General features: G+C 36.2%; 2 protein-coding genes and 1 long non-coding RNA gene across 3 annotated transcripts; all 3 read right to left on the bottom strand.

The window, feature by feature from the left end:
- Positions 1–4238: 4238 nt before the first annotated feature.
- Abcd1 (ATP binding cassette subfamily D member 1) lies at positions 4239–9191 on the bottom strand. Its single transcript, XM_966125.5, has 6 exons — positions 9052–9191; positions 7277–7896; positions 6022–6832; positions 4705–5173; positions 4532–4657; positions 4239–4486 (listed from the first exon to the last, which is right to left on the bottom strand). The coding sequence occupies exons 2-6, from the start codon at positions 7868–7870 to the stop codon at positions 4306–4308; spliced, it is 2181 nt and encodes a 726-aa protein (XP_971218.1). The 5' UTR covers positions 7871–7896; positions 9052–9191; the 3' UTR covers positions 4239–4305.
- A 1551-nt stretch (positions 9192–10742) lies between these two features.
- Positions 10743–13713, bottom strand: pasha (partner of drosha). The gene is made up of 7 exons (XM_966189.3): positions 13669–13713; positions 13219–13616; positions 12973–13169; positions 11749–12217; positions 11497–11699; positions 11116–11373; positions 10743–11065 (listed from the first exon to the last, which is right to left on the bottom strand). Exons 2-7 carry the CDS (start codon positions 13493–13495, stop codon positions 10778–10780), a joined length of 1692 nt encoding a protein of 563 aa, XP_971282.1. The 5' UTR covers positions 13496–13616; positions 13669–13713; the 3' UTR covers positions 10743–10777.
- Positions 13714–14886: 1173 nt separating this feature from the next.
- LOC135266916 (uncharacterized) lies at positions 14887–15538 on the bottom strand. Its single transcript, XR_010335130.1, has 2 exons — positions 15116–15538; positions 14887–15066 (listed from the first exon to the last, which is right to left on the bottom strand). It is a non-coding gene; the product is annotated as an uncharacterized LOC135266916 (long non-coding RNA).
- Positions 15539–15841: the final 303 nt, after the last annotated feature.

The following is a 15841-nucleotide window of genomic DNA, read 5'->3' as shown; positions in this document are numbered from 1 at the left end:
GTAGAGCACTGCGGTTTGTTCCATTGAATTCTACGGCTCATTTTACATATTATATCAATTTTTCACAGGAATTAAAAATTTAAAATTTTTTGCCTAAATTTAGGGTAGTCATTTGTCATAGTGGAAAATTTTATTCAATAAAAAAATTCATAACTCGAAAACTAAAAGTCGTAGAGCAACGCGGTTTGTTCCATTGGATTCAGCGGATTTTTTTCTGTATTATACCAACTTTTCACGAGATTTAAAATTTTCAAATTTTTTGCTCAAATTTCCTGAGTAATAAATTTGTGCCTACACCTTACCTTCAAAGTGATGAAAAAAAATTTTTTTTTAAATTCACTCCACCAAATTTTTATGGACTTCTTTATGTCTTAACAACCCACAAAAGTTGTTTTTAGTCCACAAAAAGTCCATATGTTCGATTTTTAGATGTTTGATTTTTTCAATTTTCGTCGCAGTTTTGGTCGATTTTGGGTACCCGGAACTTTTCTCGAGCAATAGCTCCGGAACTATCAGAGATAACCCCATGAAGTGTATTATCGTTGGAAAGCTCTTTAAATTATCTATCTTTTTCAAAAAAAATTAGTGTTCTGCGACTAATAGTTTTCGAGCAAATTTGAGAAAAATGCAAAAATTGGTAAAATTTTAAAAAATTCATAACTAAAAAACTATTCGGAATTTGGCAATTTTCTCGATGCCAATCGATTCCCCGGATCATTTTGCATAGGTAAGGATCAAAACAGTTCCACTTTTTCGAATAGTTTAGTCGTAATTGGGAAAATAAAAAAAATAAAAAAAAAGTTAACACCCCCCCCTTAAAATCGGTCAATTTTTAAAGTGTCTCTAAATCAAATGAAACCTATTCTATCTTATAGATTTTGATGTGCTCTTTACGATCGAACAAACCGTTTTCGTCTAGCTCTTTTAGTTTGGCCGTAATCGGCGTTTGAAAATTGAAAAATTTTTTGCGAGATATCGCCTTGAGTCCTATGCCATTTTGTAGAGTTTTTTATTCCGGTTATCCTCCATTTTTCCGTTTTTCGATAACTCTAATAGTTTCGCCGTAATTGGCGGTTGAAAATTGAAAAAAAGTGAAAATGGAAACCTTTTTTTGCGTTTTTCTCGGAAACTGTAAGACTTAGAGCAACGAACAAAAAACCATCTGATAGCGCTTAATTTTATCTATTTTTTCGACTAAACCCGGAGCCGCTCCGGGCAACGGTTCCGGCTACAGAGGCGATCAAAGTTTTTCACTAAAAAAATTCATAAAAAAAAAAACTAAAAGTCGTAGAGCACTGCGGTTTGTTCCATTGAATTCTACGGCTCATTTTACATATTATATCAATTTTTCACAGGAATTAAAAATTTAAAATTTTTTGCCTAAATTTAGGGTAGTCATTTGTCATAGTGGAAAATTTTATTCAATAAAAAAATTCATAACTCGAAAACTAAAAGTCGTAGAGCAACGCGGTTTGTTCCATTGGATTCAGCGGATTTTTTTCTGTATTATACCAACTTTTCACGAGATTTAAAATTTTCAAATTTTTTGCTCAAATTTCCTGAGTAATAAATTTGTGCCTACACCTTACCTTCAAAGTGATGAAAAAAAATTTTTTTTTAAATTCACTCCACCAAATTTTTATGGACTTCTTTATGTCTTAACAACCCACAAAAGTTGTTTTTAGTCCACAAAAAGTCCATATGTTCGATTTTTAGATGTTTGATTTTTTCAATTTTCGTCGCAGTTTTTGTCGAATTTGGGTACCCGGAACTTTTCTCGAGCAATAGCTCCGGAACTATCAGAGATAACCCCATGAAGTGTATTATCGTTGGAAAGCTCTTTAAATTATCTATCTTTTTCAAAAAAAATTAGTGTTCTGCGACTAATAGTTTTCGAGCAAATTTGAGAAAAATGCAAAAATTGGTAAAATTTTAAAAAATTCATAACTAAAAAACTATTCGGAATTTGGCAATTTTCTCGATGCCAATCGATTCCCCGGATCATTTTGCATAGGTAAGGATCAAAACAGTTCCACTTTTTCGAATAGTTTAGTCGTAATTGGGAAAATAAAAAAAATAAAAAAAAGTTAACACCCCCCCCTTAAAATCGGTCAATTTTTAAAGTGTCTCTAAATCAAATGAAACCTATTCTATCTTATAGATTTTGATGTGCTCTTTACGATCGAACAAACCGTTTTCGTCTAGCTCTTTTAGTTTGGCCGTAATCGGCGTTTGAAAATTGAAAAATTTTTTGCGAGATATCGCCTTGAGTCCTATGCCATTTTGTAGAGTTTTTTTATTCCGGTTATCCTCCATTTTTCCGTTTTTCGATAACTCTAATAGTTTCGCCGTAATTGGCGGTTGAAAATTGAAAAAAAGTGAAAATGGAAACCTTTTTTTGCGTTTTTCTCGGAAACTGTAAGACTTAGAGCAACGAACAAAAAACCATCTGATAGCGCTTAATTTTATCTATTTTTTCGACTAAACCCGGAGCCGCTCCGGGCAACGGTTCCGGCTACAGAGGCGATCAAAGTTTTTCACTAAAAAAATTCATAAAAAAAAAACTAAAAGTCGTAGAGCACTGCGGTTTGTTCCATTGAATTCTACGGCTCATTTTACATATTATATCAATTTTTCACAGGAATTAAAAATTTAAAATTTTTTGCCTAAATTTAGGGTAGTCATTTGTCATAGTGGAAAATTTTATTCAATAAAAAAATTCATAACTCGAAAACTAAAAGTCGTAGAGCAACGCGGTTTGTTCCATTGGATTCAGCGGCTTTTTTTCTGTATTATACCAACTTTTCACGAGATTTAAAATTTTCAAATTTTTTGCTCAAATTTCCTGAGTAATAAATTTGTGCCTACACCTTACCTTCAAAGTGATGAAAAAAAATTTTTTTTTAAATTCACTCCACCAAATTTTTATGGACTTCTTTATGTCTTAACAACCCACAAAAGTTGTTTTTAGTCCACAAAAAGTCCATATGTTCGATTTTTAGATGTTTGATTTTTTCAATTTTCGTCGCAGTTTTGGTCGATTTTGGGTACCCGGAACTTTTGTCGAGCAATAGCTCCGGAACTATCAGAGATAACCCCATGAAGTGTATTATCGTTGGAAAGCTCTTTAAATTATCTATCTTTTTCAAAAAAAATTAGTGTTCTGCGACTAATAGTTTTCGAGCAAATTTGAGAAAAATGCAAAAATTGGTAAAATTTTAAAAAATTCATAACTAAAAAACTATTCGGAATTTGGCAATTTTTTCGATGCCAATCGATTCCCCGGATCATTTTGCATAGGTAAGGATCAAAACAGTTCCACTTTTTCGAATAGTTTAGTCGTAATTGGGAAAATAAAAAAAATAAAAAAAAAGTTAACACCCCCCCCTTAAAATCGGTCAATTTTTAAAGTGTCTCTAAATCAAATGAAACCTATTCTATCTTATAGATTTTGATGTGCTCTTTACGATCGAACAAACCGTTTTCGTCTAGCTCTTTTAGTTTGGCCGTAATCGGCGTTTGAAAATTGAAAAATTTTTTGCGAGATATCGCCTTGAGTCCTATGCCTTTTTGTAGAGTTTTTTATTCCGGTTATCTTCCATTTTTCCGTTTTTCGATAACTCTAATAGTTTCGCCGTAATTGGCGGTTGAAAATTGAAAAAAAGTGAAAATGGAAACCTTTTTTTGCGTTTTTCTCGGAAACTGTAAGACTTAGAGCAACGAACAAAAAACCATCTGATAGCGCTTAATTTTATCTATTTTTTCGACTAAACCCGGAGCCGCTCCGGGCAACGGTTCCGGCTACAGAGGCGATCAAAGTTTTTCACTAAAAAAATTCATAAAAAAAAAACTAAAAGTCGTAGAGCACTGCGGTTTGTTCCATTGAATTCTACAGCTCATTTTACATATTATATCAATTTTTCACAAAAATTAAAAATTTAAAATTTTTTGTGAAAAGTTTTATTCAACAAAAAAATTCATAACTCGAAAACTAAAAGTCGTAGAGCAATGCGGTTTGTTCCATTGAATTCAGCGGCTCATTTTCTGTATTATACCAACTTCATAATTAAATTAATTCATAACTAAAAAACTATTGGGAATTTGGCAGTTTTCTCGACGCCAATCGATTCCCCGGATCATTTTGCATAGGTGAAGATGAAAATAGTTCACCTTTTTCGAATAGTTTAGCCGTAATTGGAGAATAATTCTCTAATTTTGTGGTAAAAAAAACACAAACCAATAAATAAATCAACTTTAATTGATATCTCTGTCAATTCACCAGCTAGAGCTATTGAACTACACGATCTAGTCATCTTCGCCTAAAAGTTTGTTCAGTTCATTGAGTCTTTGAATGGTTTCTTCAGTACTTTTCTTCTTCATTAATTCCTCTTTCTCCTTCTTCAAACTGAGCCTATTATTGGCATTCAATTCTTCAAACTTCCACGCACCTGTGCCGTCAAATTGCAAAATATGAGTGTGAAATTTCCTAAAACAAAAAATAAATAACTTGGCGCCAAAATTCAAAAAATACCAAAGAGTGGGCCGATGCGTAATTGTCAAAAGTGTGATTCCCATGTCAATGGCCGTTTGATAAATGAAGCTTTCAACATCTATGGACACCGCCGACGTGCACTCGTCCAACAGCGCGTACTTCGGCCTTGAAACACAAAATCAGTGCTGCCAACCTAAATTAGCGACACTCACTTGTGGTAAAACAATCGCGCGATTGCCATTCGCTGCTTTTCGCCGCCTGACAAAATATCCGTCCAATCCTTGACCTGGTGGAAGGTGTCCCTCTCGACGATGTGCTCCAAGTGCACCAATCGCATGATTTTCCGGAGCTCATCCTCGCTCACTTGTTTATTGATCATGTCGGTGGCTGTGTCCGGATAAATGATCTGGTCTCTCAAGTTGCCTATGACCATGTATGGCCGCTGGGGGATGTAGAACATTGAGTTCTTGGGGGTGTGGAGTTCGCCTCCATAGATGGGCCACAGCCCACTTAGAATGCGGAAAAGGCTGGATTTTCCGCAGCCATTAGGGCCCGTAATGAGCAAGTGTTGGCCCGGCTTTAATTCGAGGCTTAAGGAGGGGCACACCACGTCACAATTGGGGGTGACTATGGGGACGTTACGGAGGATGATTTCATTGGTGGTCGAGACGATTAATTTGCCTGAAAAGTGGTTAAAACTTGGGAATAAAGGTGCAGTGTGACCCATCGTTCCAGGCTGGAATTTACCGTTTGGGCGTATGGTGGCAAAATTTTTGATTTTTGGGAGGGTTTAAGGCCGTTTTGGTCAAAATTTGGACTTGAAATAATACACTGTCGTTAATTTTATTTTTCGGAATAAAGTTTCACGATGCCGTGACGAAAAGGGGTCTTTTTTTGGTTACGGCCCTTTTTGGCACTTTTTTGAAAAACCAAGCATCGAAAATGCGGTCATAGTGTGACCCATCTTTCCACACTGAATCGTTCCAATTAGTTCAAAACAATTAAAATTTCAGGTTTTTGACCTAGATTTAGAACAATTTGGCCCGTTTTTGAAAAAAATCAAATGGACCACATATTTCAATGGTGTTTATTTTGCAAATTAACACGGTAACACCTTTCTATTAAGATATAATTTCGAGTTTCATTAAAACAATAAAAAATAATTAATTTTTCGTCTGTGAGGGCCGTTTTTTGAAAAATAAACATCAAAATTCGGCAACAGTGTGACCCATGTTTCCTCACTGAATCGTTCGGATTAGTTTAAATAAATAAAAAGTTCAGCTTTTTGACCTAGTTTTAGGGCCATTCAGGCCGTTTTTGAAAAAAATCAAACACAAAAAATCTCAATAGTTCTTATTTTCCAATTTATAAATTGCATTTGTCAGTTTCAATCAAACTATTAAACAAAAATAAAATTTTTCGAGTAGGGGGGCCGTTTTTTCGAAAAATAAACATCAAAATTCGCCCATTATGTGACCCATCATTCCAGACTGAAATTTCCTGGAGAATCGAATGGTGGCAATACAAACCTTTAGCGAGTGGTTGGTCGCCTTTAAATTCAATTTCAAAGTCGCCACACTTCTCCTTCTTCTCAACCAAGGTCTTGTGATAAATCCCTTGACTCGCCTCCTCCAAAACCGTGAACATGTTGGCCACCCTGGCCGTATGTCCCGCCAACTCGACGATATCTTTATAACTTGACATTAATCTCTCAACTGCATTTGAACCCGTAATCAGTAGATTTTTTGCCGTGGTGAAGTAATGCGTCCTTTCGGCCACATTATCGGAAATTTCGCCCTCAGTAGGGGCTTTCCCAGGCCCACTAGATAATAAAATCGGCAACGAAACCACAATCATCCCCGTGCCAGACCACACATATTTCATTAAAAACTGCTCCAACATCACAAACCATAATTTTACGCCGAACATGTGCTCCATATGTTGCGCCAAAATGCGGAAGGCTTGGCGCAGTTGCGATTGTTCGACTTTATGACCGCCGTAAAAGGCGATTTCTTCGGCGTTTGAAACAATTCGAGAGTGCACATGACGTAAATAACCCTTTTTCTCAGCCTCCTGGGCCACAAGTTGGCCAAAACGTGGCGAAACCAACCGTAAAATCAACGCTGAGAAAATCACAACACCTGAGATGATGGCGGGGCCTGTGATCAAGTTGGCGTTGCGACTTTTGACCAAGTTGGCCAACGCGATGGCCATGAGGAGGATGTCGAACATGGGCTTGGTGATCTGGCCGTAAAGGTGCGAAACGGTGCTGGCCACGGTCTCAATGTCGTCGGTGAGACGCTGGGCGCAATTATCCAGGCGTCCGTCCAGGACGGTGACCTGGAGGAATAAATGCGGGTTGAGGTGTGACACATGAAATCACACCAGAATTAACCGACTTAGCGATTGGTTAATTTTCGCCCTGAAGAAAAGTGACAGGGGGGGGCAAAAATCACCTTTTGCACTTGACTTGTCGGAATTCGACCATGGTGTGACCCATCGTTTCAGGGTGAAATTGACTGGCTAAGCGAATAGTTAGGGTTTTTTGCCGAAAAAAATTATAGAGCCCTCGAAAAATTGATTTTCAAAGTTAGGGGTCAAAAATTTTCGCATTAAATTTATTACTAAAAATAACTAGTAGATTTTGGTAATAAAACGTTTGTTTCAAACATTATTTTTGAGATTTTTGAAAAAACAAAATTTTGGTATGCTTCGGAAAAAAGCCATAGTGTGACCCATCGTTCCAGGCTACAATTTCCCGCCTAGTCGATTGGTGCTACTCACCCTGTAATAACTTTGGTTCCTGAAGTATAGTTGGTACGAATGTTCCACTAATCGCGTCCTGAAGCTCAGCGCAATCTTGCTCTCCAAATATTTGATCATGCTGTTGATAAAAGTGGCCGGAATTGCAACAGCAAACCACTTAACCAACTGTTTGATAAAATTTTTCGGCTCTTTTCTTACGATATATTTGACAATGGCCCCCTCCAAGTTCGCCACATAAATGCTCAAAAACGTCCGCAAAAACAAAAACGTCGTGTGCCCTCCCAGAAGGCCAATCTCGGCACAAAAAACACTCGGAATCATAATCCTCGCCAACTTGATAAATTGCAAAATAAATTGTAGATTCAGGGCCGGGATGGTATTACGTAAGCGGTGTCTTTTGGGCAATTTGTTGCTTTTGAGCCCATTTTGGATATTTCTTCTGACTAGATTATTGTTGATGTTTACGTCCGTTTTACGTGTTAGAAGAGGATAGGCGATTTTGTACGTGTAGGCAAAAAGGGCCGCGGCCACCACGGCCCCCGAAAGCGCCCTTCGGTTCACATTCAGGGCTGCCTCGCCCTTGGACAAGAATTTTGACACGACCGTTGGCATTTTTCACCAATCAAGTTGGCATTTTCCTACCAAAAAAATTAAAACTTCAAAAAAAAACACACAGTGTGACACATCGTTTCAGGCTGGAATTGACCAATTAGGCTATTTATAACATTTCTTCAATGAAAAATAGTGTGGGATTGGAGAAAAGGGCGTTAGCACGTTTCTATATACTAGAAAAATGCAAAAATTATGTGAAATTTTGATCAGTGTGCCCAACGGGTTAATCTAAAGATGATACATTTCAAAATGAACCTAAAATTTTCATAAGTTCTAAAATATTTTTTTTTTTTTTTTGAAATAAAAATGTCAAAAAATATGCAGTGTGACACATTGTTTCAGGCTGAAATTGACCAATTAGCTGATGTGACATCGGTTTGTTAAAAAAACACGCACGGTTTCAGAAAAACGCTTCTGGGATCGAAAAAGACAAAAAACTTGAAAACGAAAAAAGTTAAAAACGTTTGAATGACAAATATGTGACAATGTTATTTCCCCGTTTAATTTTTCTCCGATCGCCTCAATTAATTCCCTCGCCTCTGACCGTGAATCAAAAACCCGTTTTTTGACGCAAATTAACCTAATATCAATGTCGAATTAACTTACGTGCGACTTCGAGGAAAATGAATTGAAAAAACCGAATTGTCCAGTTTTATTGCCGAACTTTAATCGACGAAAATTTTATTCGAATTCTTACTTGAAACGTAAAACATGACCGGATTATGTGAAAGTTTATTTTAAAACTAGGCCTTGAAACGCAATTATATAATTTCATACACATATAACACACGAGATTTATCCCAAATTGGGCAACTACTCCACATTTCAGCCAATTTGCGAATTGCTAAACGCAAACTTATATAATTCGTTCGAAATTCGCGCCCATTTAATTGGTTACTAAGGCAATCGTCATGGTTACGACTGGTTGCCATGGCCGAAAATTCGAATTCCGTCAGCTGGTAATTAATCATTAATCCATTACCAACCCAGACGCATTAAAAACACAAGTCGCTAATTGTTATCACACGTGATAACAACAATTTCGGGGTTAAACTCCAAAGTTGAGAGGTCAATTGATGATTATTGGCCAATTTGATAAAAATACAGCCTGTTACGATCGATCAAAAATATATTCATCAAAACAAAGAAACGAGTGGGCCTTGGATTTCGTGCATAGCTACCTGTGATAAAAAACCGGAAGCGTTGTCACGGCTATCTTGATGTTACACAAAGAGCCACAGCACACTAGTTTTTTGCTTACAAACTTGTTACATATTTCCAATGGTTACAACAACAAATGACGATCGCCGCTTGACTAAAGAGCGAAAGTGACAGATAACGTAAAAAATCCTCTGACAGATGATTGGAGGGGAGATGAGGTGACGTCACAGAGTGAAAGCAGTGGCGGCGCGCCGACTTGATTTTTTTCGCGAGAATCTGGCCAAATGGTACTTGCTGTTGTATGGTACTTTTACTTTCGATGGGTCTTTAACTTTCTCCGATGGAATAATAAAAGTAAACAGTTGGCTGTGATGGTTATGGAAATGCTGTTAAAAAAACGTTGACCTTCGCCTAATGAATTCGAACGTTGTTAACACAAACAATTAAACGACAATCAATAATTAGTGCTATCTTAATTATTGTTTCTCGAAAAAAACAAAAACAAGCAGCGCCGCCCCTGATTATTTTAATAAACGAAGAAAAGGCAACGGAATGGAAAGGAACTGAAAGTGTGGCCGTTATTACGAAATTCGCACGCTCTAGAAAAAACAAAACAAATCGAATCGCTAATTTTGATCACTAAATCGAGATGGCCCTGAATGCCGCCATCATCAAGTGGGTCATGGTGGTAACAAACGACAGTCGCACGTCCATCAATAAAACAATATCGTGTTTTTTTGCGCTTTCTTCCATCAAGTCATCGACCTTTAAACACCTAACTTTCGATTTTTTTTTTCATTTTTTTCAATTCTCATTTTGGGTTATTATAAAAATTCCCGAGTATTCGGGTTATCGTGGTCAAGGTTGGCCACGACCGATGGTAAAAAAGCGGTTTTTGCTTAGAAAGTTACGTAGAACTGAGACTGTTTTGTAATAATTATAGTTGGCGGTGGGTTGCGTCAAAGCAGGCCGTGACTGGTCACGTGATTTTGACAGTTAAATATATCATACTGGAAAAAAATAATAATTACAAATAATCACATTAATGTTAAACAAAATAAACAAGAAAATAATGGTGGTAATATTTGAATTATGTAAAAAATAATTTTTGTGGAAATTAAAACGTCGGAAAAACACTATGGTGTGACCCATCGTTCCAGACTGAAATCGCCCAAATAGTCACATATTGGCATTGTTTTGGAAAAACTTGCACCCAGACTCAAAATGTCAATTTTTTCGAGGTCCCGAGTAAAAATTTAAATTGTTTATGATAAAAAACTGATATAGTGTGAGATAAGACACGCAAAAAACTGAATTCGGCAAGTAATTTTTGAATTATTTGGAAACCAAATTTTTTTTTGAATTTAACACGTTGAAAAAACCCTCAAGTGTTACCCATAGTTCCAGACTGAAATCGTCCAATTAGTCAAACGCTGGCGTTACTTCGCCAAAAAATCCACTCGGGTTCGAAATAACAATTTTTTCGAGTTTTTTTGGGTAAAAAAAATAATTTCTCCAAATAACAAGCGTAAAAATTGGTAAAAAGCAAATTAGTAACATAATTTTTAAATTATTGGAAAACCAAAATTTTTTTTTGGAAATTTTTGGAAATTAGAATCTGTCGTAAACACATAGTGTGACCCATGGATCCAGGCTACAATTACCCGTCTAATCGTTTGGTGTGGTTACTTTGGCAAAAAAAAAACACGAGTTGCATACAACATTATTTATTGCATCAAGTCACTACTACAAATCGACATTTTTCAAATTAGACGACGACAATTTCGGTAACGAATCACTCTCCGTCGGTATAAAAACCCCAATCGGTTTAATCTGCGTCCTTTTATCCCTCAACTTTGACAATTCCAACTTAAGCTTATCCAAAATTGCAAAATTCGGCGAATTAATCGCTGCCTTACTTTGCAAAAGCGTAATTTCTTGCTCTTCCAACTTCTTCTCTTTGAAACTTTTCACCGATCCGTTGCCATAAAGTCGCAACAGTGACCCCCATGACGTAATATGTGGGTGCAAAGCCTGGAAAAAACCCTAAAAACCCGACAACCTAACAAAACCAAAACCCCTACTTGGAGAATCGCTTGCGACGCCCGCTGTTTCCCATCTCGCTTGTTTTTACACACGACGGTCGCAGTGTGCTTACCCACCGTCATGGTAAATTGATTTTTTTTATTTTTTAACGTGTTGCCTTGGTAACTGATTTGGAGGTCATTAAGGCCGAAGTTACGCTGCAGGCAAGTGAGGAGGATATCGTGCGGCGACGGCTCGGTCGTCTTCGCACAGAATTCGGCCACTCTCGGGTCCTCGATCCGAATTTCGTCGAAAAACTAACAATCGAAAAAATATACTTTTTCAGAAACCAAAAAAACATGTTTTTTCGATTTTTTTAGAAAATGAATTTTTTTTCCAAAATTAAAAAAATTAATTTTGGAAAAAAATTTCGAAATTACCGACAAGTCCTGGTCCTGGTCGCGACTGGCACTCGACCCCGTCTTGGCATCAGTCGTGATTTTGGACTTCATTTCGGGAATTAAAATTTCCAAGGTGGCTCTGGCCGCCTCCGACTTCGCTTGTTTTTTACTCGTTCCATAGCCAACTCCGTATTGCATATCGTTGATAGAAACCGTGGCAGCGTAAGGCGTTGCCGCGTTTTCTGCAACACAATTTCAAAATTGGCGCCAAAAAAAACACCGGTATTTTACCCAACTCTGTAAATTTATACGTCGGTTGTTTTTTCAACGCATGCTGGACGTACTCATGCAAAATACAAACGTACGATTTCCCGTTCGGATTCATAATCCACTCCTTCTTAGCGTTCGAATTCGTGTTCTCACTCGCTTCGTTCGGCTGAATTGGAAACGTGATCAATTTGGTGCCGGCCGGTAAATTAGGTCTCTGTAATTGTTGTTCGTGTTTGCGCTTTTTGGTGAATTGGCGGCGTTCCGACCACGATTTAAAGCGCATCACTTTGATGGTTTTGAATTGGAAGAGTTTCGACGCGTATTTGCGCACATCTTCAGGTTTTAGGTTTTGCGATTCGATGTTTTCTTTAACGGTTTCGATGCGTGCGTTCGGTAAGTCGCTGCTCGATTCGGGCGTTTGCGTTTTTTCCGAATCAAGTGCGCGACGGTAGCTGAGGCAGGGGATGGCGCTTAGGGGAATTTCGTGTTTCTAAAATGGGGTTTTTTCATTTTTTTTTTTTTTTGAGGAAGGGTCGGATCATAATGTGCATCAAGTAGGCTGTGGCAGTGTGATGCGGACTTAATTTAGCTAGTTACTAGTAAAAACTAGTGAAATAATTAACTATTTATTTGTGTTTTTATAGATTCAACATTGAAAACAGTAAAAAATATGAAAAATATTTAGTCAAAAAACAAAGAAAAATAAATCGGCGAAAATCAATATTTTATATTCAGTTAAAACACCAAGGAAAAACTTAATTAATTAGTTTGATAATGAATTAAAATCACTAAAATTAATAAAAAAATAAGCAAACATTAAAAATCTTCATTTAACAACGAATTACTCATTTATTAATTAAAATTTCAAATTAAAAAAATTTAAAAATATTTTGGTCAAAAAACAATTACACAATTAGTTAATTAATTATAATTTTTTAGACTAATTACTAAAATAAAATTTAAAAAAATAAAAAACGAAATAAAACACTGAAACGAAAAACTAAATAATATACACAATATTTAATTATTAAACTATTTTATAGACTGAAAAAATACACAAAAAATTAAATATTCAGTCATAAAACGAATAAAAGAATTAATTAATTAATTTTAATTAATTAATTAAATTAAAAAAAAATTAACGTTCGGGTCGAATTTAACGTCACACGTACCTGTTACGACACTCGCCTCCGGCTCGTGCCCTAATCAGCCTACTTCGATGCACTGCAACATAAAAAAACGTACCCTAACTGAACCCGGGCCCAGAAAATAGGGTTTGGAAAGCGTGCAAACCCTTGAATTTTTGTGCAAATAAAGGGGCATTCCGCTGTTGTGTGTAACTTGAATCCAGCCTTCCGGCAACACATCGAAATGATTCTGGCTCTTTTCAATCAACACCACCTTGTCTTTCTCCTCAAAGGGCTGCTTGGCTGCACTTTCATCTACAACCGACAGTTTTTCATGGGGGCTAAAAAGTGGACGTCCTGTTACCCAAACCCGCCTCCGACGCCTTGCGTTTGTTGTTTTTGAGCGCGTCTTCGAGCATTTTATCGATTTCCTCATCCGGAATGTCCGAATCGCACGAGAAGGACTTTTCCGAGTCGGAGTCTTCGGTCTCGTCCAAAATGTGGAATTTTCGCACGTCATTCTGGCTGGAATAGGGGCAGATCTCGAGCGAATCGGACGTGAAATCGGGGCTAATTCCCGTCAGTTTGAGCGCGTTTATGTCCGGTTTTTCCTCAACCACCTCCTTCTTCACGCTGGCCATGTTGAATCAGTTTTCGTACGGTAACAATTAAAAGAACATTCCAACTATTAGATTAGCAAAAATTGAGATGTTCTTTGAGTAGTACCGCAGAAAACCACTGGTTTTTAGCACGATTTCGGCACTAAAACGTCCAAAAAACGCCGATTTTTTGCCAAATTACGAAACGAACTCACCTGCAACCACCATGTTGAAAAGTCGGTAAAGCAGGAACCATAGAATAAGAGAGAGGAAGAAGCGAATCTCTCTGTCTACCCCTCGTTTTTTCGCGAAAGCGCCACCTAACCTGGGGAGAACAAACTAATTCGATAATAGCGGGAAATTCAAACAGGACATTTTATTTATTTTCCAAATTTAAAGAATTATAAATGTTAAATGTTTCTGTACTCATGCACTGTTACGAGACATTTTAATAAAAAAGCATCTGTAACAGTTGCAATAGCACAAAAACATTTAACATCGCTTAATAAAATGAAACAAAGTCTTTCCAATAAAAATTTATTAAAAAAATAATAACGTGCTGGAATGTATAGGCAAAATTAATTTAACTCGAATTGTTGTTCATAAACATACTCAGATGTACTAATATATGTAAATACATTGTCTAAATATACACAATGATCCAGAGAAACTGAGTATGTTGGCATCAGATTAAATTATTGAATTGCTACCTGAAAGTGTACACTATTGGTATCCTTTAAAATTTAAATTCAGATTGCTAACAGACACAGTATTTCGGGATCAGTCTGTATAAATACATCAGTTTTGTTGGTTTGATTACTTGTCTACAGACTGTTCAGAAAAGCAAAAAAATATCAAAATTTTGCTTGTAACCTTTGACAATAGTCCAATTTTTAAGTCCCTTAAGGCTAAATTTAAACAACTATTTTTCGAAATTTATTCGCGGTTATAAGGTTTACGGACGTTTGTAAAAGCGGCCCTAACACGTACTTTAACAGTTTGATGTCAAAGTTCTTGATAAGTTTTGAAATTTTTTAAAAGTAATCTCGATTGCATCATAGTTATTAGTAAATTACTCAAACACAAGAGAATTACAAGTGTGCTAAAATTATTTTAAATAAAAACCCACATATCTGATATACATAACTATCACTGGAAGTTAACTGATTAAAACTACCATGTAATCATTTAAATTTATAATAATAGTAGGCTTTAATATTGATTAACTTGTATGATACTTGTAGAATACGTTTTTTCGCTTAGTTTCTAAATTAAGCAATCACAAAAAAGACAAACCTTGTTTTTTTAACAGGCATTGGCGTTATAACATTATGTAAAACAACATAAAAGATTAAGACATAGAGGGACATGGCGAATTTGAAAACCTTGAACCATAGCAAGTCCTAAACTCCCTGCTTTCACAAAATACTAGCTTCGCAACTACAATAAATTTATTTATTATTATGATATACCTATTAATTACTGCACATTATATTTAACTCGTCTTCATGGGATTTTCAATTACATCCCAAGAACCGTTATCATCTCCAAGGACGGTCTTCATCTCCTAAGTTTGTGTGATCCTTCTTGGTGTAATATGATTATATTAATATCTAGAAATCGCAATTAATTGTTGTATAGACACCTTTCAATAACGTTTACCTTAATTTGCCTTAAGTTGATTCATCCTTCATTAAAACACTGTCATTCACACTATACACTAGATTCAAATAAAAGATCCATATAAAAGTAGAGATGTTTGATCACAAAAACATCCAAAAAATCACGTTAAATCGTTTTCTGAAGTCTTTAAAACACATTAAAACAAAATGTCGCCAAAAACCGCAACGACAGCAAAATAATCGGCTGTTGATAAATCAAAGAATTAAAAAGAGAAGTGTGCGCACGTCGATTATTTTTAAGTGAACCTTCTTTACTTTTAGCAAAATGTGTGACAGATTCCTTTAAATTTACAGATTTCTTTGCAACTGACGCGACCTCTAAGCTGGAGCACACGAACTATTTTAGCCATTTCCCCCCTTTGCCCCACCCCTCCTAGTGAACACATAATTTGTATACACTTTCAGGGGCCTGGCAGGAACCAGTCACCTGATTCACCATAATCAAGACAAAAACAACACCATTATCTCTAATTTTAATTAACACAGAGGACGCAGTAATGATTACCAATTTTGGGATAATTAGTTAATTGCCGCAAAACTAATTTTTTTTGGTATTTTTTTCTATTGCAACAGATTACCGCTAGGTGGCGTTTTGCAAATGCGGTTAACTTTTATTATTTACGCACAAATCAAACAAAAATACTTGAAATTAATTGTGGTTAACTCGTTTGTACTTTAATAAAAAACTATTAACACATTTGTTTTT

Source organism: Tribolium castaneum, chromosome 8 (assembly GCF_031307605.1).
Source record: "Tribolium castaneum strain GA2 chromosome 8, icTriCast1.1, whole genome shotgun sequence".
Taxonomy (NCBI): Eukaryota; Metazoa; Arthropoda; class Insecta; order Coleoptera; family Tenebrionidae; genus Tribolium; species Tribolium castaneum.
The sequence above is the reverse complement of the archived record's forward strand: the minus strand, read 5'-3'. Positions and strand labels throughout refer to the sequence as shown.